General features: G+C 36.7%; 1 protein-coding gene across 2 annotated transcripts; it reads left to right on the forward strand.

Annotated features, from left to right (window-relative positions):
• Window positions 1–904: 904 nt before the first annotated feature.
• LOC134754918 (vanin-like protein 1) lies at window positions 905–22,620 on the forward strand. Of its 2 annotated transcripts, XM_063691396.1 has the most exons (9): window positions 905–1,057; window positions 2,360–2,443; window positions 6,042–6,113; window positions 8,460–8,602; window positions 9,590–9,771; window positions 14,517–14,654; window positions 15,253–15,408; window positions 19,199–19,331; window positions 20,831–22,620. In XM_063691396.1, the coding sequence occupies exons 1-9, from the start codon at window positions 995–997 to the stop codon at window positions 21,219–21,221; spliced, it is 1,362 nt and encodes a 453-aa protein (XP_063547466.1). In that variant the 5' UTR covers window positions 905–994; the 3' UTR covers window positions 21,222–22,620. The 2 variants fall into 2 exon arrangements, with proteins under 2 accessions (XP_063547466.1, XP_063547475.1); XM_063691405.1 differs by lacking the exon at window positions 2,360–2,443 and having other exon boundaries at window positions 913–1,057.
• The last annotated feature ends 932 nt before the right edge of the window (window positions 22,621–23,552 follow it).

Below are 23,552 nucleotides of genomic sequence, written 5' to 3' on the forward strand. Positions count from 1 at the left end.
AAGTGTGTCGACAGATGGCAGTGAATTTATTGGGGTTACAAAATTTACTATGACAGTACCGCTCTAGTATAAGTTACTCTATGCTATTAGGTAAGATACGAGTATCAACCTATTATATTTTACAGTAGTAGGAGTGTTCGCAAAAGGTTTTTTTTCTCAGTAATTTACGCAGCGTCTTACGTAAGCGAACAGCTCGCGAACGCGAAGCGAAGCAGCGTAGCGCGGCGGGCTCACGGCGTTCGCGTTCGCAACGAGGTCGCCCATGTAGTACACTTCTATAGGTGTCAGAGGATTGATTCACCCCCCGCCGTATTGCTTCGCTTCGCGTTCGCGTGTTGTTCGCCTACGTAGTACGCTGCGTTAAATAACTACAAGTTTATATTTGTATTTGGTAATAAAAAAATAACCTTTAATTACAAGCACTCTATCCCAGGCAGCATTTATACGTATATCTTTGACGTCATAATGATGTCATAACGACGTCATAATTACGTCATTATGACGTCGCTGACGTCACTTTGCTACTTGGGATCCCAGTTTCTTCTGATGGCATTAGATGACTACGTGATGCTTAGGTTATATCAGATTAAAGTTGGTGACGCTATCTTAATTGCTATAGGTATGCAAGATAATAATTTCCATATTGTGCTAAAACACAAATCAAAATAAAGAAGGTACTATTAGTTATTCTGTGGTTATGTAACGATATTATCAAATAAACGCACTTTTTTCTTCTTACCACCAAATCCTATAAGAAACTGAAAACCAATACAAAACATTCATCCATTACTCGTTTCACACAAAAATCACAAGCAGTCCTATAATAACTCAGCAATGAACATCACAGTATCCAGATAACCAAACGATATATCGATATTGGTCGATTCAACTATATATATGTTAGGACGGCTATTTACTTTTCAGTCATTCTTTCGCGAGGTCTCAAAGAAAGTGGCCGTGTTTAAAATAAGTAAAAATATATTCGCGAGTGAATATGGGGTGTTTAATAAATACAGTGATAGTTTTTCTACTTGTTGGTTTGACGAAGTCTTCAACGGTAAGTAGAATTTACATTTTTTTTTGAGATTTATATGGGTCAGTAAATTGACGAAAGAACTTAAGTAGAGTTAGCTAAGGTTTTATTTGTTTTGTGTATTTCATTTAATTTTTTTCGTGATTGTTATTATGTATTAATATTTTTAAAGAAATATACATAAGTACAGAATGCAGTTGAGCTGATACGCGGAAAATTAACAATCTCCAGAAAAAATATGTATTAAACAAACCCTCAGTTAAAATTTGTCTTCCTAGAAAACTAGTTCAACTGAAATAGTTATTTACGATACAAGTGCGAAAAAGAGGAAATTCGAAACGAGTTGCGATAAATTAAAACACGACCGCAGGGAGTGTTTTAAATCGACACGAGTTGCGAATTACCTATTCGCACGTGTATCGTACGACGTTTTACATTACATATGGCCCTTTAAATTTTCGACATATGCACGAAAAGTGCTTTTTTACGCACTAGTGCGAGAAAGTAGTACCATATGTACTGTAAATCACATTTCTTGAGTTTTTTTTTCATTTTCCATAGAAGAGGGTAGACTAATCGAATTTAATCGAATTTAAAGAGGGTAGACGTTAAGAAAAGTACCTTTAACGACTGAAATTGATTTCTGTAAACAAAACTGAACTTAACCCTAGTAAAAAGCTATTTTTGTTCAATTAAATATTTATTACCTACTACAGAAAAAATACGTTGGCTACTACTTTTCTATGCTAATAACTTACGCAATGCGATGCGTGATCACGTAGGCATAGTTACTCTATGGATACTCGTACAATATATATTCTTTCTCCTCACGGTGAAGATCGTGACTTCGACTGAAGCGAAGGGATAGGGCGTTCACTAAGCCGTATCTTTATTCCAGATACTAAAATGATATTTCGAATGGTCAATTCAGTGGCCCAAAAATTCGTTGACAGATTTTTAGTGCGGCATTTTGTTGATAATTTTAACAAACGTTTGTGTTTTAAAGCTAAAGGAGAATAATTTGAAGATAATACGCTTCGTTTTAGTTAAATGATCGTAGTTTAAATTTTTAATGACATTATTTAAAATACATGTAGGTATCTAAGTAATAAAAATTATTTCCTGAAAATATTGTATTTTTGGGCCATTCTGTATATCCTGCCTGTATTTTTGTCAATTTTGTATTAAAATGACTGTTCGGCCAATCAAATTAGATTGCAATGAAACGTATCTAGGTATCTACTGTCAAATGATAGAAAAATTATATTAAAAATTGTATGTAAAAAATAAACAAACTAATTTCTCTAAACCTAACTTCAATTGCAGCACACTTACAAAGCTGGGATCGCGAGCAGCACGCAATGCAGATTCGATGCGTGTGCGCAGCTCGTCCAGAATGCGGCTAAAGCCGTAAGTATACTAAATATTTCCGATGTCCATCGAACTTATGGCAAAATTGAATATTTTACATTATGAAAAAAACAATCGAATTTAAACTGTCGTGAGACATATTAACATGAAAATAATTTTTCACCTCAGCAGCTCGAACAAGCCTACTTTTATCACTCCCTGAAGTGAAACAAAGTAGCTTTTTAATTTAGTGAAGGCCATGAACTGCCACTTCATACTTTTATTACAATTTTTTTTTGTTTCTCTACTATTCTGTGTAATTCTAAATACATTTTAATCTTTAATATGTTCTCACTACTGAGGTGAAAAATTATGTGTGCAACACGAGAGCAAAGTTATTTAACCATGTCGGGTTTTTGAAACATGAAAAGTAAACACTCGCAAGAAAAACCACCTTTCCTCTCTTGTTGCACAAATAACTTGCTCGCACCGTTGGTGCTTGAGAAAGGAGACCTATTAGGCTCTCCGAAACTTGTCGCGCGAGTGTCTAAAAACACGTGAGTCTAATCTAAACCGTAATAGTTAATGATTTTTATAAAAAAAATGAAGTTTTACAAAATTAATATTATCTTCGGTTACCGCGATTTACTCATTAAATTAAACTATGAATTACTCATGAAATTTTATAAATTTATAATACATCCCGACGTTTCGTTTCGAACCCTTTCGTGGTCAACGGGTGACTGAGGAAAAAATTACAATGTGCAAAACGTCGGGATGTATTATAAATTCAATATACGCTGTTACGGTTGTAAAATCGTAACTTAGGTTTTGGTTTATATAGGAACATAGAGTAACTTATACTAGAGCGGTACTGTCATAGTAAATTTTGTAACCCCAGTAAATTCACTGCCATCTGTCGACACACTTTAAGACTAAAAATGAAGATTTATAAAAATACGATAGAATGTATTTAAATATAGATAAATGTTGTATTTTTATTTGCATTAATTATTTTTATGATTTTGACCCATGTTCTTTCACTGATATGCGTTAAAATTGTTAAATAACAAACGAAACCGTCAACGCCATCTATACGACTGTAGGCCAAAACTAGTAGCGCCCTCTGAACGAGAATAAAATTTTCTTGATTTTCGAGGCACGTTTCTTCCTTAGACTGTATCCATCTATTACGGAGTTATATCTATCTTTGATAGGAATCAATCTCGTTTCGACATGTATATTAAGCCGATATAATATAATCCGATTTCATAGTTTTTTTTTACAGAATTAATCAAACTGTTCTACATTTTTCCATGTATTTAAACCATTTCCATATTATGTATTAAAACGATTAAATGAAAGATGAAACTGAGGCAGTTAAATTACTAAACCATGGAGACTATACTAAACAACATAACGTTGACGTTGTTTTGACATTTTGCTGGGACGTAAGTTAGCCGCGACCACGACCAGTGAAACCTGTATCGAAACGTCGGTAAATAAAGGTAACAAAATAAATTCGCGATAGACCCAGACACATTGTAAATGTGATTTAATATGTGTTCAAAACGCGAAAGTTTTAAATGTTATAACATAACGTTGGTTAAAATCCCTAATATTACTGTCAGTCCGATCCCTTTAATTACCCGACTACGGCAAAGCCAAACGGAGGGTCATGATTTAAAATACTTTTGGCAACAAAATAATATTCAACTTTTCCAAATATTTGTTTTAAACAGGTAACTATTTAAAATTACCTTCGTCGCGCTTATTATGATCGGAGTCACATTAACGTTATTGTTAGTTCACATAAATAATCTTGGCCCTTAACTACGAAAATATTTCAATTATAAATGCGGTATTTTCTATAAAACGGGACCTTATTGTCGATGGCGCTTACGCCATTATAAACGATGCTCCGATATAAATACAATGCCGCGCTACACTGTGCGGCGTAAGAGCCATCGACAATAAGTTCCCTTTTCATAGAAAATGCCCCAAATAATATATACTATGAATAATCGTGGGATGAATACAACTCAAGGGTTATTTGCAATTAACACTTCACCTCCAGCTAAGTACATAAATATTGTTATAACAAATAGTGCTGTGAAAGGTCAAAATGCTGGTTGCATGTTATGTTATTTATTTTAATATGGGCATAGAGTAACTTATACTAGAGCGGTACTGTCATAGTAAATTTTGTAACCCCAGTAAATTCACTGCCATCTGTCGACACACTTTAAAACTAAAAATAATTATTTATAAAAATACGATAAAATGTATTTAAATATGGATAAATGTTTTTTTTTTGCATTAATTATTTTTATGAATTTGACCAATGTTCTTTCACTGATATGCGTTAAAATTGTTAAATAACAAACGAAACCGTCAACGCCATCTATACGACAGTAGGCCAAAGTTAGTAGCGCCCTCTGAACGAGAATCAAATTTTCTTGATTTTCGAGGCACGTTTATTCCTTAGACTGTATCCATCTATTACGGAGTTATATCTATCTTTGATATGGGTGACCGATATTGTCATAGGTAGATTAATTTTTCGTCTTTGTACACACGTATATTGTATTGTCAAAATCGTTGGAGCCCTTTTCGAGAAATAATTATACTTTTCCCCTCACTAGCTCGGAAAGTTGTCTTTTATCCTTTAAAACAAGCGGGGAAAAACGCATTTTATCCACTAGTGGGGAAAGTAATTTGACCTTGGATGGAGCGTGTTTAAGTAGCTTGACAGATAACAAAACGTAAAATGCTCATAATAATGATTCGTTTGATATTAATTATCATTAAACAAATGGTTTGAGAATCTAATAAAAAATACCAAATTTAGCTTTATTTAATGATTTTATGTCATAAACCTTAATGTTCCATAAGAAACGTTTGTTTTTTAATAATGATGTTAAATATAAGTTGAGTCGATGCAATTTCAAAACGCATCATTGACATTTCATACGTCAAAAATGTCAACATTGTCAACAAAATATTTACTTAAAAACTTCTCACGTAAAATACAGAATTTCCAGAGTTTTTTGTTATAATATCGTAAAAAATGAGTGATTTCAGTGATGAAGATGATCTAACGCCTGTGGATGTTGCACTTTCCTCGCTATAGTGAGGTGAAAAGTTTTGTGTTACACACGGGTGCAAATGTATTTTACTTCTCGTGTGTTGAAACACTTGCTACGCTCAGGATTCTATTTTAGAACCACTCGCTTCGCTCGTGGTTCAACTATAGAATCCTTTCGCTTGCTCGTGTTTCAATTCCACACTCGCGGGTAAAATACAACTTTGCACCCTTGTATAACAAATAACTATTAAAAGAATGTAAACAAAGAAAAGTTAGGTACTTACCTACTTGACTCGGTCGTTACCGCGCGTTATGCGTTGTTAGAGTACCGTACCCAAAGGGTAAAAACGGGACCCTATAGGAAAGCCTACAATTAAGGCTCCTCTGTCCGTCCGTCTGTCTGTCTGTCACCAGGCTGTATTTCATGAACCGTGATAGCTAGACAGTTGAAATTTTCACAGATGATGTATTTCTGTTGCCGCTATAAAAGTACGGATCCCTCGGTGGGCGAGTCCGACTCGCACTTGTCCGGTTTTTTAAGTAAGCTAAATGTGTTTTTGTCTCTTACAGAATGTTGATATATTGGTGCTGCCTATCCCTGAAGATATTTCTAGATCAATTCAAACAGATAATTTTGATGAGGTAAGTTAATCATAATAATGTAAGCCACTATTACCAATAATATTAACTTTAAGTCTCGCCTCTATGAGTATGAGGCATCCTCATCCTCATACAGAGATCCTTAAGGCGGTTCCCTGAGCCAGAAGGCGAAAAATCTCCTTATATGATCCTGTTTTTCTAAGAGGCGTTGATATTCGTAGACGTGGAAAAAATATATGTAGTTCTTGACTATATTATCTTTAATATCATAGCTTCCGATACACGAATTATGACACTTCGCTCGATACAATTAATTCCCAAAGTAACCTCTAACTCCGACTTTTAATCCAACTTTACTCGGTTATTTATTATGTGATACTATAAATAAAAAAAGAAGAAAAAACAATCTTAACTTAAATAATAATTTTATAGCTTTCGAATTTCGATATTGTAGGGTAACATTTTTAAAAATAAATAAAAATCGACAAAATTCGATCATAATTGACACTTGGCGCGCATGATCTTTCCCGTTCTTTCTTGCGAAATGTGACAGAGACAGCGGCAAACCGACGGAACGGCCTTAACATGCAAAATAGGTACGCAAATCGCAAGTAAATACAACATGTCGACACCTTTTATCAATTACTAGTTTTTGCCCGCGACTTCGTCTGCGTGGACTTAGCAACAGCAGCTAAAGTATAGCGCCTGGAAAAATTCTCATAGCAATCATTCAATTTGAGCATATTATGCACACAAATTAGCAGGCACTTCAGGCCGTTCCATCGGTTTGCCGCTGTCTTTGTCACATTTCGCAAGAAAGAACGGGAAAGAACATACGCGCCAAGTGTCAATTTTGATCGAATTTTGTCGGTTTTTATTTATTTTAAAAATGTTACCTTACAATATCGAAATTCTAAAGCTATGAAATTACTATTTATGTTAAGATTGTTTTATCTTCTTTTTTTTTGTTTATAGTATCACATAATAAATAACCGAGTAAAGTAGGATTAAAAGTCCAAGTTAGAGGTGACTTTGGGAATTAATTGTATCGAGCGAAGTGTCATAATTCGTGTATCGGAAGCTATGTTGTTAAAGATAATATAGTCAATAACTACATATATTTTTTCCACGTCTACGAATATCCACGCCTCTTAGAAAAACATGATCATATAAGGAGATTTTTCGCCTTCTGGCTCAGGGAACCGCCTTCATTAATTATCTCAATTCCACCCCGCTTTTTACTTTCTTAAGGGATGATTTTCGGGATAAAAACTATCCTATGTCCTTCTCAGGGACTCAACCTATCTCTATGCCAAATTTCATCTACATAAATCGATTCAGCGGTGTAAGCGTGAAGACGGAAAACACAGACAGAAAGACAGACAGACAGACATTCTTTCGCATTTATAATATGAGTATGGTAAATCCATACACTACATTTTAGGCTAAGTCATTGTACCTACCTGTACCACTGTAGGTACTTAAGAATGTAACCTTAATTTAGTTATGCGAAATGATATTTTAGGGTTCCGTACCCAAAGTCTCTGTCCGTCTGTCTGTCACAAGGCTGTATCTCATCAACCGTGATAGCTAGACAGTTGAAATTTTCACAGATGATGTATTTCTGTTGCCACTATACTAAAAAGTACGGAACCCTCGGTGGGCGAGTCCGACTCACTTGTCCGGTTTTTTAACATGAACAATAACTTAGCATAAACTATAATATAACGATAACAAAGTTAGTGACACAGTCAATGATAATAATAAGTTCGATTCATTTAAGTTTCATGCCTATACCTTGTTTATTTTGATAAATTCAAAGACATTATTAGCCTATTTACTTTTATACATTTATTTATTAGATGCTATTGTTAATAAAACCTATATTCTCTTGTAAAATATGAAAAATTAAATTTCACCCCATACAAAAAGCAGCTAAAATTGAAGGTGGCAACTATTGGGACAGTGTCCAGCAATGGCACAATTTACGTTACCTACTGATTGAGAAGCAAAAACACGTTTGGTTAACGAGAATGATACCCTTATGACATCTGTGCAATATATTTAAAAATACCTATAACTTATCAAGTAATTTACTTAAACATAAACATGCCTACTCGAAATCGTAAATTAAAGATACGATTTAACTTTATGGTAAACATAATATAGGTATATTCAAAATAAGTACCTACCTAATATACTTACGTAGTAAAATGTCAAATATTTAAGCACTAATAATAAGTTTTTTGATGCGAGCGTCGGTTCTGTATCCTAAGGTAGGAAAAGATTTTCTCGCTAAGTTAGTGATTTTGATTTTTACTTCTTCTGTTTTGTACAATTACCAACTTATGTTGGCATGAAAATAAGTTTTCTTTTTTTATTTAACAGACAGTGAAAGTGATCTCAGGATTGGCGAAGGACAATAAAATCTATATCGTGTCACATTTGCGGGAGAAGGTGCGATGTCAAGAGAAAACTGAAACTATCAGGAGTAACCTGGTCTTCGACCGGCAAGGGAGCGTCATTTCTATGTAAGATATTTCAGCATAACAATTTAATAGCGTAATAACCCAAAATTAACATAGTCCGTACTGCTTATAACCTATATGTGGTATCAAAATATTTATCAGTACGGTTTTTACTCACTATTATTTTTAGTCGCTTTTGGCGACATGTTTCGGATTCTTTGGGAATCCATCCTCAGGCACGAGTGTCCGCGGCGGTTGTCCAAAGAATCCGAAACATGTCGCCAAAAGCGACTAAAAATAATAGTGAGTAAAAACCGTACTGATAAATATTTTGAAATATGTCTCACGATAGTTTAAGTGCGATTATATGTGGTATTTTATTTAAAAAGGGACCTTATTGTCGATGGCGCTTACGCCATTATAAACGATGCTCCGATATAAATACAATGCCGCGCGACGCTGTGCGGCGTAAGCGCCATCGACAATAAGGGCCCTTTTCATAGAAAATGCCCCATATCTCTTCAATAGTCTATAAACCTATTTCGAGAAATAGACCTTGCTATTATAGGTATGTGTAGAAAAAGGTTTATAGGTACCAAATTGTCCTAAGTCCCTACAATCGAATGTTGCTTTAGTGTGTCTAATACATATTTTTACGGTTCCGTAGCCAAAATGGCAAAAACGGAACCCTTATAGTTTCGTCATGTACGTTCGTCCGTCTGTCCGTATGTCGTAGCCACTTTACTCGAAAAATAAGACATATTTTTTGTATTAAACATTTGTTATCCCATCGAAATAAGATATCGATATTTTGCTTCCACATTTCTTATGCGAACTGCCAAGGAGTGGAACGCCCTGCCCGAGTCTGTGTTTCCGCATGAGTACAATCTGGGGCTCTTCAAGGCAAGACTTAATAGGTTCATAGGTAAGCGTGCTCCACCGTAGACCGCATCATCACTTACCATCAGGTGGGATCGTGGTCAAACGCCTGCCTATCCATCATAAAAAAAAGATATTAAAATATCGAATGCACGATCTCTTTGTTCACAGCTATAGAAAACCCCTGGACCCCACTGCCACCTGCAACGTCACGGCCACCGAAACTACCTTCGTAACCGATTTCGGAGTCACCTTCGGTTTGCTGATGCCAGAGGATTTGGTGCTCAGAAATCTGCAGGGAAAGAACTATGTAGTGGCAGGCGAGTGGGGATCAGAGATTCCGGCTCTTGCAGGTTTGCATAATAATGTGTTTCTAGTAAGGTTAACCTTGCAGAGTTAAATAATTAAATAAGTCTGTAGTTAAGAGCCCGTAGTCGATTTGAAAACGCGCGAAGATACGACTTTTACACAGTAACCGAACGCCGGCCGCTGCTTGAAATAACGCGACCGCCTAAACAATATTGATACTTTCGCAACATTATGCGTCACTTTATAACTTTAATTAGGTTATAATAAAACTTTCGGTAAATTTGATATAATCGTTTATTACTCCTAACAATTTACCTATGTATTCATATAATACATACAAATTATATAGCATGATGATAATGATTTGCACTAAGGCAATATCTTATATATATATAATCATCTTACTCGCGTTATCCCAGCCTTTTTGCCACGGCTCATGGAAGTCTGCTGGGGTCCGCTTGGCAACTAATCCCAAGAATTGGCGTAGGCACTAGTTTTTACGAAAGCGACTGCGATCTGACTTTCCAACGTTCCAACCCAGAGGGGAAACTAGCCTTTTGTTGAGATTTGGTATACAGATACTTTGAATCCCGGGGAAGGACATAGAATACTTTTTATTCAAGAACTCACCCTTTAAGGGGGTGGAAATTTGTATGGGGAATCAATAAACGCTGAACCGATTAAGATGAAATGAGGTATGGACATAGTTTGAGTCCTGGGGAAGGACATAGGATAGGTTTTACCCCAGAAACGGGGGGAGGGGGGGTAATGGAAATTTGTATGGGATCCAATAAAACCGATTTGGATGGAATTTGATATTATGGAGATAGTCTTAATCGTTGGGAAGGGTGATAATAATTTTTATTTCCTAAGTCATCCTCTTCTCTTCTCCACTCTTGTAACACTCGCTCAACGTGTGGTTGGTTGTACGATGAATACTGCTCAAGACCTGGAACACCTGGAGTGCTACTGGGTGCAAAGGGTCAGGGGTAACACTCGCTCAACGTGCCGCTGGTAGAGTATGATGGGGAAAACTCAAGACCTGGAACACCTGAAGTGCTGCTGGGTGCAAAGGGTCAGGGGTAACACTCGCTCAAGATGCCGCTGGTAGTGTGTAGTGTACGATGGACACAGCTCAAGACCTGGAACACCTGGAATGCTTCTGGGTGCAGAGTCAGGGGTAACACTCGCTCAACGTGCTGCTGGTAGTGTATGATAGGGAAAGCTCCAGACCTGGAACACCTGGAGTGCTGCTGGGTACAAAGGGTCAGGGGTAACGGGTAACACTCGCTCAACGTGCCGCTGGTAGTGTATGATGGGGAAAGCTCCAGATCTGAAACACCTGGAATGCTGCTGAGTGCAAAGGGTCAAGGGCAAAGGGTGGGTAACACTCGCTCAACGTGTTGTGGGTAGTGTATGACGGAGACAGCTCAAAACCTGGAACACCTGGAGTGCTGCTGGACGCATCGGATCAGGGGTAAAACTCTTTTAATCTGAAGTTGGTAGAGTATGCTGTAGGCAGGTTAAGATCTTCAAGACCTGGAACACCTGGAGGGCTGCCAGATGAAACAGGCACCTGACCAGAGCTACCACACGTTTAACATGCAGTAGGTACTGGGGGTTAAAAGGGGGTGGAAGTTCTGATAACAATAAATGAACCTGAGTTCCACTAAGTACAGCCAGGGTACATCATCAGCTCTATCTTGGGTACTGCTCTCCCATTTGCTCATCAAGACGTGTCAGAAGACCAAAACAGCGTGTGCCTATATTGCACCAAACCTGAGTTCCACTAGGTACAGCCAGGGTTCAGCATCAGCTCCATCTTGGGTACTGCTCTCCTAATTGCTCATCAAGACGTGTCGAATAACCAAAACAGCGTGTGCCTATGTTGCACGAAACCTGATTTCCACTAGGTACAACCAGGGTTCAGCATCAGCTCCATCTTGGGTACTGCTCTCCTAATTGCTCATCAAGACGTGTCGGAAGACCAAAACAGCGTGTGCCTATGTTGCACCAAACCTGCGTTCCACTAGGTACAGCCAGGGTTCAGCATCAGCTCCATCTTGGGTACTGCTCTCCTAATTGCTCATCAAGACGTGTCGAATAACCAAAACAGCGTGTGCCTATGTTGCACCAAACCTGCGTTCCACTAGGTACAGCCAAGGTTCAGCATCAGCTCCATCTTGGGTACTGCTCTCCTAATTGCTCATCAAGACGCGTCGGAAGACCAAAACAGCGTGTGCCTATGTTGCACCAAACCTGCGTTCCACTAGGTACAGCCAGGGTTCAGCATCAGCTCCATCTTGGGTACTGCTCTCCTAATTGCTCATCAAGACGTGTCGAATAACCAAAACAGCGTGTGCCTATGTTGCACGAAACCTGATTTCCACTAGGTACAGCCAGGGTTCAGCATCAGCTCCATCTTGGGTACTGCTCTCCTAATTGCTCATCAAGACGTGTCGGAAGACCAAAACAGCGTGTGCCTATGTTGCACCAAACCTGCGTTCCACTAGGTACAGCCAGGGTTCAGCATCAGCTCCATCTTGGGTACTGCTCTCCTAATTGCTCATCAAGACGTGTCGAATAACCAAAACAGCGTGTGCCTATGTTGCACCAAACCTGCGTTCCACTAGGTACAGCCAGGGTTCAGCATCAGCTCCATCTTGGGTACTGCTCTCCTAATTGCTCATCAAGACGTGTCGGAAGACCAAAACAGCGTGTGCCTATGTTGCACCAAACCTGCGTTTCACTAGGTACAGCCAGGGTTCAGCATCAGCTCCATCTTGGGTACTGCTCTCCTAATTGCTCATCAAGACGTGTCGAATAACCAAAACAGCGTGTGCCTATGTTGCACGAAACCTGATTTCCACTAGGTACAGCCAGGGTTCAGCATCAGCTCCATCTTGGGTATTGCTCTCCTAATTGCTCATCAAGACAGACCAAAACAGCGTGTGCCTATGTTGCACTAAACCTGCGTTCCACTAGGTACAGCCAGGGTTCAGCATCAGCTCAGCTCTATGTATACTAAAACCTTCTCCAGAATGTAACAAACACTTTTCTAAAAACCGCATCAAAATCGGTTCAGCCAAATGCGAGATAATCGCGAACAAACATACATACATACATACATATACATACAAACATACGGGTCAAACTGAGAACCTCCTTTTTTTCGAAGGCGGTTAAGAAACAAGTACTTACAACCCAAGGATTAAAGTTTCTGGTCGCAGTTTACACGCACACAGTACAGCCAAACACGCAAACAAATATAACTTTTTACACGGCGAGCGACGCACACAATGATAAATAACTTCGTCGTCGTCGATGCAACGTGCGGAGCCGATCAACAAACGTCCTGCCTCTACCAGCTCCCGCGCGGGACTGAGGCCGCGAGCGCGTGTCACCGATGTTATACCAGAAAAAGGGGAAGTTTTTAAAAATCGTCAGAAAATAAAAGTTGCAATTTAAATAAAATGAAGTACAGCAACAGTTTAAGTAAACATTGCAGATTATTTGAGTATGCAATCTACGTCGAAAATAAGTAGATTTTCGGAGAAATTGTCACTTGTTTTGAGGTCATTTCTGGAGAAAATTGAATTCGTTTAACTTTCATTTCCTCGAACTCTAAGTCATATAACAACAATGTAATCTGATAAACCTAGAGTACAGAATATATGTAATACAAATTTACCATTTTTAGCAGTCCAAACTTTACGAAATTTACAAATAAGAGCATCAAAGTCAGTGCTTTACACGCGTTTACCTAAACGTCCATCAGAAAAAAATTCATTACTAATTTAGTAAGCCTTTTTTCAAAAAAATTATCTGATAAACCTAGAGATAAGAAGTCGTGCTAATAGAAACCAGTACTTGTTATTTCAATTAGGTAACCAAAGGTGTACAATTTCACAGAAGAAATCTATCAACTTTACATTTTTGCGACTAAAATCGTAACCGGGCTCTTAACTTTTCGATAACGCGCAGTTATTTGCCGCCAAAGAATGATTGAATAATAGTACATTATGATACAAGTGTGCTAAGTTGGTCATTACACACGAGGCGATATATATAAAAGCCAATAAGAAAGCCGATGTGTGTAATGACCAATGCACACGCGTTTCATACGACGTTTTTCAACACACTTGCGAGAAAAAAAAGAAACTCATATTATTCAAATTTTAATAGTTAAAACAGTTAGTATTGTGTGTTGCATCTGTCATACTGCCGGCCGCCCCTCGCCCCGGCCGCGGGCGGCGCGGCGGGCGGGCCGGCCGGGCCGCGCACCGCGCAGGCGCGAGGAGCGCGCCGGTGCCCGCCAGTCCGACCAATTAAAGAAGGCTCCCTTTCCATGCATATTATTAGCAATCAGTTACCTTCTTAACTCAGTCGGATAATATAATGAAAAAGCACGAGTGGAATAATACACTGAAAGAGCACGCGTGTTTAATATCTAGGATTATGAGCCAAAAATCGGTGGAATAAAAACGTCGTTTTGAGCAAGTGTGTTGAAAATATTTAAATAATCTTCATCATAAAGCACCCGATAAATATTCCCATGTCCTTTTGTGGAGTTATTTTTTATGCAAAAAAATACGTTCAGCCTTCAGCGTTTGATTTTCTATCAAATCAAACATATATATATATATATATATATATATATATATATATATATATATACCTTTGGAACATTCCACATGTTTGTGATGTTTGACCTAACGACCTCGCTTCCCTCGGCGAATAATTTCCCGCTAACCCAATGGGGTAACCCAATGAAATGTCATATTTCCAGCTCCTCAATTCTTTAAATCCTGGGCCTTCACCACCAATGCGAACCTGGTGACTTCTTCCGGGATATTCTCTGGGAAGGCTGGAGAAACTGGCCACGGAACTGGCCTCGTTGTAGCTGAACTGAAGAAGGATGGAGAAGGTACTATGTCATGACTGCCATATTTTTTTCTTTTTCTGTTTGTCCTCAATACGTTCATTATACCTCCCGCGTCCAATGATGGCTTAATTTATTTAAAAAAATATTGAAGAAATATGTTTTCACCATACTTTTGTCACATTTAAATGTCTACAATGTTTTTTTACGTGATAGCTACTCCATATAAAAATCAATTGCCATAGGAACCCGTATTCGACGCGGTATAATATAGTTGGTCAAACCAAATTGTCAGTAAATAAAAACAAAAAAAACTATACTCATCCTTTTCTTTTGGGTGCTATAATACTGGTGTAAGACAAAGAGAGTATGATTTTTTCTGTCTATGTTTGAAATGAGACAGTCCTTTGACAAACTATAGTTACACGTATCTTAACCGATTTCAAAATAGTGGAAGTGTTGAATTCTTTGGAACCGTGTTATTTTAGTGATGTTCTTCGATTTCACATAAATATTTGTAAAATATTCTACCTATCTTTTTATTGGATCGTAATTTGCGTATTTTTTGTCGTTTTCATATTAAAATTGCCAATTTTTCGCGTCACAGTTAACTTTAATTTCCGTTCATTTTTCCTTTCCTCAGATTCCATCAGCGCTCCTTTCACCACCACATCTCCTTACACCGAGGATCTGAGCCAGTACATCATCAGGCCCCTGGATCTCGCTAGCCAGAATGTGCGGAAGACGGTGTGCCATGGACAGTTCTGCTGTCAGTTCCATGTCAAGACCAGTGGCCCTGGTAAGTTAATAATTTAATTTCAAAAATAAATTGCCTGCTTTTTTTGAAAGTGACTAAATACTTAGGTACTAGTCAAAATGTTTTACTTGGTGTCACACACTGATTTACATTTTAATTTGTTCCCCAAATATGTTTTAACATGTGTTCAAACCGCGAAACTTTTATATGTTATATTGTTGCCAAAAATTTAAAACATTGTTAAAATATATGGCAATAATTTTTAAACGAGCCTCATATTTGCCTTTCTCACTTTTTGGGCTTTTCTTTCGTTTGGCAATATTATTCACAAAACAGAAATTAATGCAAATTATGCTTCAATTATATTCAAACTTAGAAAAAAAAAACATTTGGCTGTTTTAGTATGGTAGGTAAAGGTCTCAATATTTGAATTTCCAAAAATGGACACTGTGACCGCTAGACAAATATTGAAGGTGCAGATTTTTGAGTGTAAACGGTGTCATAGTTTTCAATAAGGGCAGTATAAAGTGTTTTAATCACAAATATAAATTGCATCAAGTGTGACTAAAGTAAATATTGTTGTGTTTATAATGTTCGTCATAGACGTCACACTTTTATGACGTTCAACTGACGTTACTACACACAATACTTTGCATACTAAAAAGCAACAACTAACCGTCGGTGGACATTATTTATTTGCAGTAAGGTTGAAGATCGTCAACTAAATGTGAAGTGTGATGTACTCGTTCTAAATACATCTTACGTTATCTAACATCTATCTACAAACAGTTATCTAACATCAATACCTTAGAGGATATAACCAAACGGAGTAGCCATTAACAGGCGTTCCCCTCTCTCGAAGAAAATCGTCAACTAACTGTGCAGTGTGATGTACTCGTTCTAAATACATCTTACGTTATCTAACATCTATCTACAAACAGTTATCTAACATCAATACCTTAGAGGATATAACCAAACGGAGTAGCCATTAACAGGCGTTCCCCTCTCTCGAAGAAAATCGTCAACTAAATGTGAAGTGTGATGTACTCGTTCTAAATACATCTTACGTTATCTAACATCTATCTACAAACAGTTATATAACATCAATACCTTAGAGGATATAACCAAACGGAGTAGCCATTAACAGGCGTTCCCCTCTCTCGAAGAAAATCGTCAACTAAATGTGAAGTGTGATGTACTCGTTCTAAATACATCTTACGTTATCTAACATCTATCTACAAACAGTTATCTAACATCAATACCTTAGAGGATATAACCAAACGGAGTAGCCATTAACAGGCGTTCCCCTCTCTCGAAAATAGTCTGCCAATACACAATGTATGGACTAACGTTTATCTGACATGGCTATTTTTACGTTACGTATACATTTTCACCTTAGCAGCTCGAACAAGCTTACTTTTGTCACTCCCTGAAACCAAAAGCCAGCCTGAAACCAGGGAGTGAAACAAAGTAGCTTTTTAATTTAGTGAAGGCCATGAACTGCCACTTCATACTTTTTTTTTCTCTGCATTATTCTGTGTAATTCGAAATACATTTTAACCTTTAATATGTTCACACTACTGAGGTGAAAAATTATGTGTGCAACACGAGAGCAAAGTTATTTTACATCTCGTGTTTTTGAGTCCCGAGAAAGCGAAAGAGTCTATAATTGAATCACGAGCGAAGCGAGTGATTCTAAGTTTGAATCTTGAGCGTAGCGAGGGACTCAAAAACACGAGATGTAAAATAACTTTGCTCTCGTGTTGTACACATAATTTTTCACTATATATAAACACTCGCAAGAAAAACCAACTTTCCTCTCTTGTTGCACAAATAACTATTGACGTTCCCCTCCCCCGCAAAAATCGGTACTTTTTTGTACAGAAAATTACAGACAAGGCGTCTCCGTTTGGTTATATTTATATTCTCTGTCTCATACTGACGTATGATCGCGCGATCCCGTATCTATGAGAGTATACAATAACAAATATGTATATTATGAAAAACATGTTAGGAAAGTGATAATACTTGGAGCCAGATTCAGATATAACAACTTGTTTCGCCTTTGAACTGGTTTTAACCGCCTGTTGTTACCTGGTTCTATTTTTTCTTTAAATATTTCTTTGTAGTTTTACATGTATGTAAAATGTATAATTTTGGTGCAATAAAGAATATTTACTTACTTACTTACTTACTTACTTAATACGACTTTGATGATCGTTTTGGTGATTTCGCATCTCACGCACTACTTCCACTTCATTACGCATGCACCAATTAATCAGTGTGAGTAATATTTAAGGTCGTGTCAAAATAAGATCAGAACCGTTACAAGTTGTTAAACGTGAATTGAGCTCTTTGGTTGAAATGGGGTTGGCCGGTCGAAATATTTAGCATGGTGCTAGCATAGCTTGCCCTAGAATTGTGTCAATTTTTTATTTTTTTAATGCCCTGGATGCCAGCTCTTTAAGCCAAATCTCATAGAAAAAGGGGCAAGCTATGATGGCGCCATCTCTGCAAACCTTTGACAGTTGCCAAACCCATTGGTAAACTGCTACCTGGGGCCCATTTCTAATATTATTAGTCCACGAACTATTAAGTCGTATGGGTTACCATGACAACACACTAATAATATTAGACTAATACCGGTCGAGAAATGGGCCCCAGATGGTGATTTGTATGAGTCAGGACACCTGACCTACTGACTAGGAGGACCTTTTGATTGTTATCATATTGAACAATTATAGATTAAATTGCTAGTTACTGAGTAAATAATGAGTCAGTAGGTACATCTGGTAATTATTGTTAGATTATGAAATTTCTAGATAAGATTACGTACACCATCGAGAAAGAATTAATTACAGCAAAGATAGATATAACTCCGTAATAGATGGATACAGTCTAAGGAAAAAACGTGCCTCGAAAATCAAGAAAATTTGATTCTCGTTCAGAGGGCGCTACTAGCTTTGGCCGACTGTCGTATAGATGGCGTTGACGGTTTCGTTTGTTATTTAACAATTTTAACGCATATCAGTGAAAGAACATGGGTCAAAATAATAAAAATAATTAATGCAAATAAAAAAAATCATTTATCCATATTTAAATACATTTTATCGTATTTTTATAAATCTTCATTTTTAGTTTTAAAGTGTGTCGACAGATGGCAGTGAATTTACTGGGGTTACAAAATTTACTATGACAGTACCGCTCTAGTATAAGTTACTCTATGATTACAGTGTTTAAAAACATTATCGACGAATAACATATGATGTCAAATACTTTATACAACTGCGAAAGAAAATCAAAGGTTTTGTGTCAGGTGGAGGGGATTCAATCTAAAAATCTTATAAAAAAGGCCGACGATGAGTTTTAAATCTTAACAGAAATTAGTGACGTATTTTCACCTACCTATTCTGAATTATAAAAGTAATCATAATACTTAAGAAACTAAATAAGAAAGAAATGAGCCACACTAAAAATAAAAAACCGGTCACGCACTTGACAGAGTCGGACAGTCGCACGAAGGGTTCCGTACCATTACGGAAAAAAACAGCAAAAAAATCACGTTTGTTGTATGGGAGCCCCATTTCAATATTTATATTATGCTGTTTTTAGTATTTGTTGTTATAACGGCAACAAAAACACATCATCTATGAAAATTTCAACTGTCTAGCTATCACGGTTCATGAGATACAGCCTGGTGACAGACAGACGAACAGACGGACAGCGGAGTCTTAGTAATAGGGTCCCGTTTATACCCTTTGGGTACGGAACCCAAAAAACAAAATAAGAAAGAAATGAGCTACACAATAAATAAAAAACATATTTTTTTCAGGACCCCAAGGCTTGTACTTCGGCCTGGCCGCGTTTGAAGGCGTCCGCCATTACGGTTGTGGTCAACACATCGGCACACAGGAATGCGCTCTTCTCCCCTGCGTCGGAAGCCTCAAGAGTTCTTGCGATATTGGGTAAGTGTATATGAGACTACAGGCATAAAGATCTCTGGGAACATAGGTATGGCCAAGGAATTTAATTTAAGATAAGGTAAAAAAGAAAAAGATATTTATTCGTGACGATCACAACACAAGTACGAACATGTACAGACAACAACAGCAAGAAAAGAAGTAATCATCAAGTGGACCCAACTCAGCATAATGCTAGCTATAAAGCCAGCGCTGGTCTTCCGTAGGGCCCATTAGGTGATGCCACGACAGATAACACACAAAGATACATATTAAAACATTACAAAAATACACGAAAGGAATAATTACGAACATGTTACACAACCAAACCAAAACATACATTAAGAGCACAAAAAAACAAGTATACAAGAAAAAAAGAAAAATATTTCAGTACCGTTTCGTACCTTGTCACAGTGACAATAGTATGAGGTCCCAGCGACTTTCGTATTGATTGTCACTGTGACAAGATACGAAATGGTACAGAAATTGAATTATTTGACTGTTGGTACAGATGTAGTGCATAATTGTTTTCCATCGTATTTTCTCGGAAACTTTCGTATTTGTCATTTTGTTGTGCTATCTCAGTCATTATCAGTACTTTTTGTACAGAGACTGACTGAAATTGCAACACGTTTGTAAGTTTCCGTGAAAATACGATGGAAAATAAATGCACTACACTTGTACAACAGCATACGATTTTCGGTCATCATGAAGATGTTATTTATGATGTAGCGTAGCATAGAGTGACTTATACTAGAGCGGTACTGTCATAGTAAATTTTGTAACCCCAGTAAATTCACTGCCATCTGTCGACACACTTTAAAACTAAAAATGAAGATTTATAAAAATACGTTAAAATGACATGATAAATGATTTTTTTTATTTGCATTAATTATTTTTATGATTTTGACCCATGTTCTTTCACTGATATGCGTTAAAATTGTTAAATAACAAACGAAACCGTCAACGCCATCTATACGACAGTAAGCCAAAGCCAGTAGCTCTGAACGAGAATCAAATTTTCTTGATTTTCGAGGCACGTTTTCTCCTTAGACTGTATCCATCTATTACGGAGTTATATCTATCTTTGATCGTAGTAAAGTTTTCTTCTACAAAAAAAAATCCTTTTTGAGATGAAATACGTAAGATTCTTAGAAAATATGTTTGGTCTAATAGTTTAGAAACATCTAAATTGGTAACATATTTTGTGCCAATTGTAACATACATAGGCTCTACGATTCTGTATATTTTAACTTTAACTTTATGTTGAAGCAGGTATTATGTATAATTTGCCACACTGTAAGGTAAATATCCCAATTTTTGACACGTCCTCATTCTAATTTATTTTTCTAATTAAAACCTTTTACACGCCTTTCTTTGCATTGAACTAAGATTTAATTAGGCAACTAGTCAACCAGCCTCTTCTACTAGGAAATTTACCTAAGAATGGCATAGACATTACAATTCAACGGGTGTTTATTTATAATTTCGTATATTTTCCTCAGATCCATCAATAACACCAACATCATTTTCGACGAAATCTCCATCACCGCTAACTTCAAGCCCGAAGAATCTGCTCAATTCCCGATCATTCTGTTAACCGACACTCTGCCAAACAGTCAATTTCGGTTTGACAGCAAACATGGAAACAATACCAACCAAGTAACTGTCAAACTGTACGATGGACAAAACCTTTTGAATTTTGGCATTTATGGAAGAGATTTCTCGAAGGACTATGTCGGGAAAGCTGTGATCTATGATAATAATGATGGTTTGACGTATAAGATCTATGAGTACATCAATAGTGATGAGGTTTTAGAGTTCTGTGATTATGTCTGGATCCGATTGAGGGTGCTTATTTTCGTTGTTTCTATCTACGTTTTGGAAATGATGTAAATGTAAGTTTGTAATTAAGTAGGTATATTATTTTTACAGAATTTCATCGCGCCATAATTTTTTGCTTATTTGCAATAAGTTAGTTATTAAATAAGTACTTTGAAATATGTTAATGTTTTAACAACGAAACGCAGAGCAACTAGATAATCAGTTGGCATGCTTACGACTGTTATTAGATAATCTTATATATATTTTTTACTTATAACTTTTACCAAAAAATCAAATAGCATGTCTAAAATTCCTATTTTTCCATTTAATTTTGAAACTATCCCAGTGTTATTAGTCGCGACGTGTTTTCTTGAGGTTTTGTTTATAAGTCTACTCTTTTATTTCAGAAAATATTTATTTATTTAAGGTTTACCAACAATTGTTGACATCTATACATTAATAATGTACTAAGCTAAAACATGTAAGGAGTGGTGTCACAATTACTTAGAGGTAAACACCGCATGCATAACATAACATAAGTAAACAACTATAGAAATACCTAAATTTAAACTTATTTTCTAATTATTTATGTTTCTAATTATTTGTGTTTTAAGAAATATGTATGTATCTCTGCGATACACTCCATAAAAAATGTATGATTTTTTTATTATTATTTATAACACGCAAACTATGACATATAGCGCTAGTAATAAATTACTGAAATTAAATTATATTTCTAAAAATATATTCGCGAAAAACCAAGGTTAGGTTAAAGAGCAATATTTGCACATATTTGAGAAATACTGCAGATTTTTTTGGAATAACTAATTTCGGTAGGTAACTATTCTGTTGTTTTGGTTACGAATGTGGCGACGTATCTAAGTCACGTTTTCATTCACATGTAAGATTTAAGGAATTTGTAGTTTTCGTATGCAAATTAAAAAAAAATGTACAAAGACCTCATTAATGCAGTGTTTTCCACTTGGAAAACCCAAAATTGTATGTCAGCGTATATCAATATGGTTACTCATATTCAAAATGTCAGGTATCATATTTTTAGAATTTTAAGTAGGTACATCTACTTGTACTTATTAGTTATTATAATTCATTCAGTTTTCATGTTGTAACAAATAAGAATATGTCTAAAAATATATGCTTCATGTAGCAGTACGAGTACATGCTACAAATATTATGTTAATCCTGTATTGAATAGGAAAAACTATCCATTAACAGCACCAGCACCTCTTCGATAATCGGCATGGTGAATCTTAACGTAGATCCTGCAAAAAGTGGATACCAAAGTCTGGTGTCAATTAATGGGTATTTTACCCTATTTTTTTTTTTTTTTTTTAAATATGAAGTTAAGTCAGCTGTGTAAATGGTAAAGAGTGTTTTATAGTAAACGACTGAATACTGTGATATTAGATTATTATCCTACGCATGGGTGGAAAATAGAGATCGTTTAGTTTTATTTACTTTTATTCATACTTATTCCTGTTATGCCTAGACCTAAGTAAAATTACCTCGAATTTAGTCATTCATTTGCATTAGAAATGTAAATACATACCTAAGGTCAATAAATAACATACGTATTAAAAATATTTTGTAAATCTGCGCTCAAAAACCGGCATCGCTGACGTAGGCGAGAAAACCGCTAGGCTCAAATGGGACTGGGCCGGTCACGTCTACCGCATGCATCCGGAGAGGTGGGCTAGCTTAGCCACCAAGTGGATGCCGGTAGAGGGGCGTGGACGGGGCAGGCCCAAACGGAGATGGCGGGATGACCTGGACAGCTTCCTGAACAACTGACCGGAGGAAACACCAAATCGGGAGTCGTGGAAATCAAGGGGAGAGGCCTTTGCCCAGCAGTGGGACACTTAGATAGGCTATAAAAAAAATACAGTAACAGGCAGCATAGGTAGAGGTGTATTCAGTAAGAATTAGAACGTCAACTTCACGTAGTAGGCCCGTCATATCGAACATTAAATTCGCAAGCTAACGGCTAGTTCTGATTTGTTTATATGTTGTTAGGATCACTATCAGCATCGTAAATCCATGTGTGCAGCTTTGAGACCTGTGCTAACTTTGCACCACTCTCAACCCCGCAAAATTTTCGTACTTTTTTTGGTATTCTCACTATAAGTCCTAAACTATGCATTTTTTATCAAAAAGGTCCAGGAAGAAACTAAAGTAAACTAAAATTGCTAGAATTTAAGACCAGAATCAACTCTATAAGCTTAATACTTACCGAGATACCGCTCTGCAAAAATGGGCAGCTTTATCCAGTTTAGTGAATTTTTAAGATTAGGTCAAGTTTCGACCGCGAAATAAGGTAAAATACTCATTTTACTGGTAATATCATAAACGATGTTGTAGCAAGGTATTATTAATATATAGGTAATA

The sequence above is a fragment of the Cydia strobilella genome, chromosome 2 (genome assembly GCF_947568885.1).
Source record: "Cydia strobilella chromosome 2, ilCydStro3.1, whole genome shotgun sequence".
NCBI lineage: Eukaryota > Metazoa > Arthropoda > Insecta > Lepidoptera > Tortricidae > Cydia > Cydia strobilella.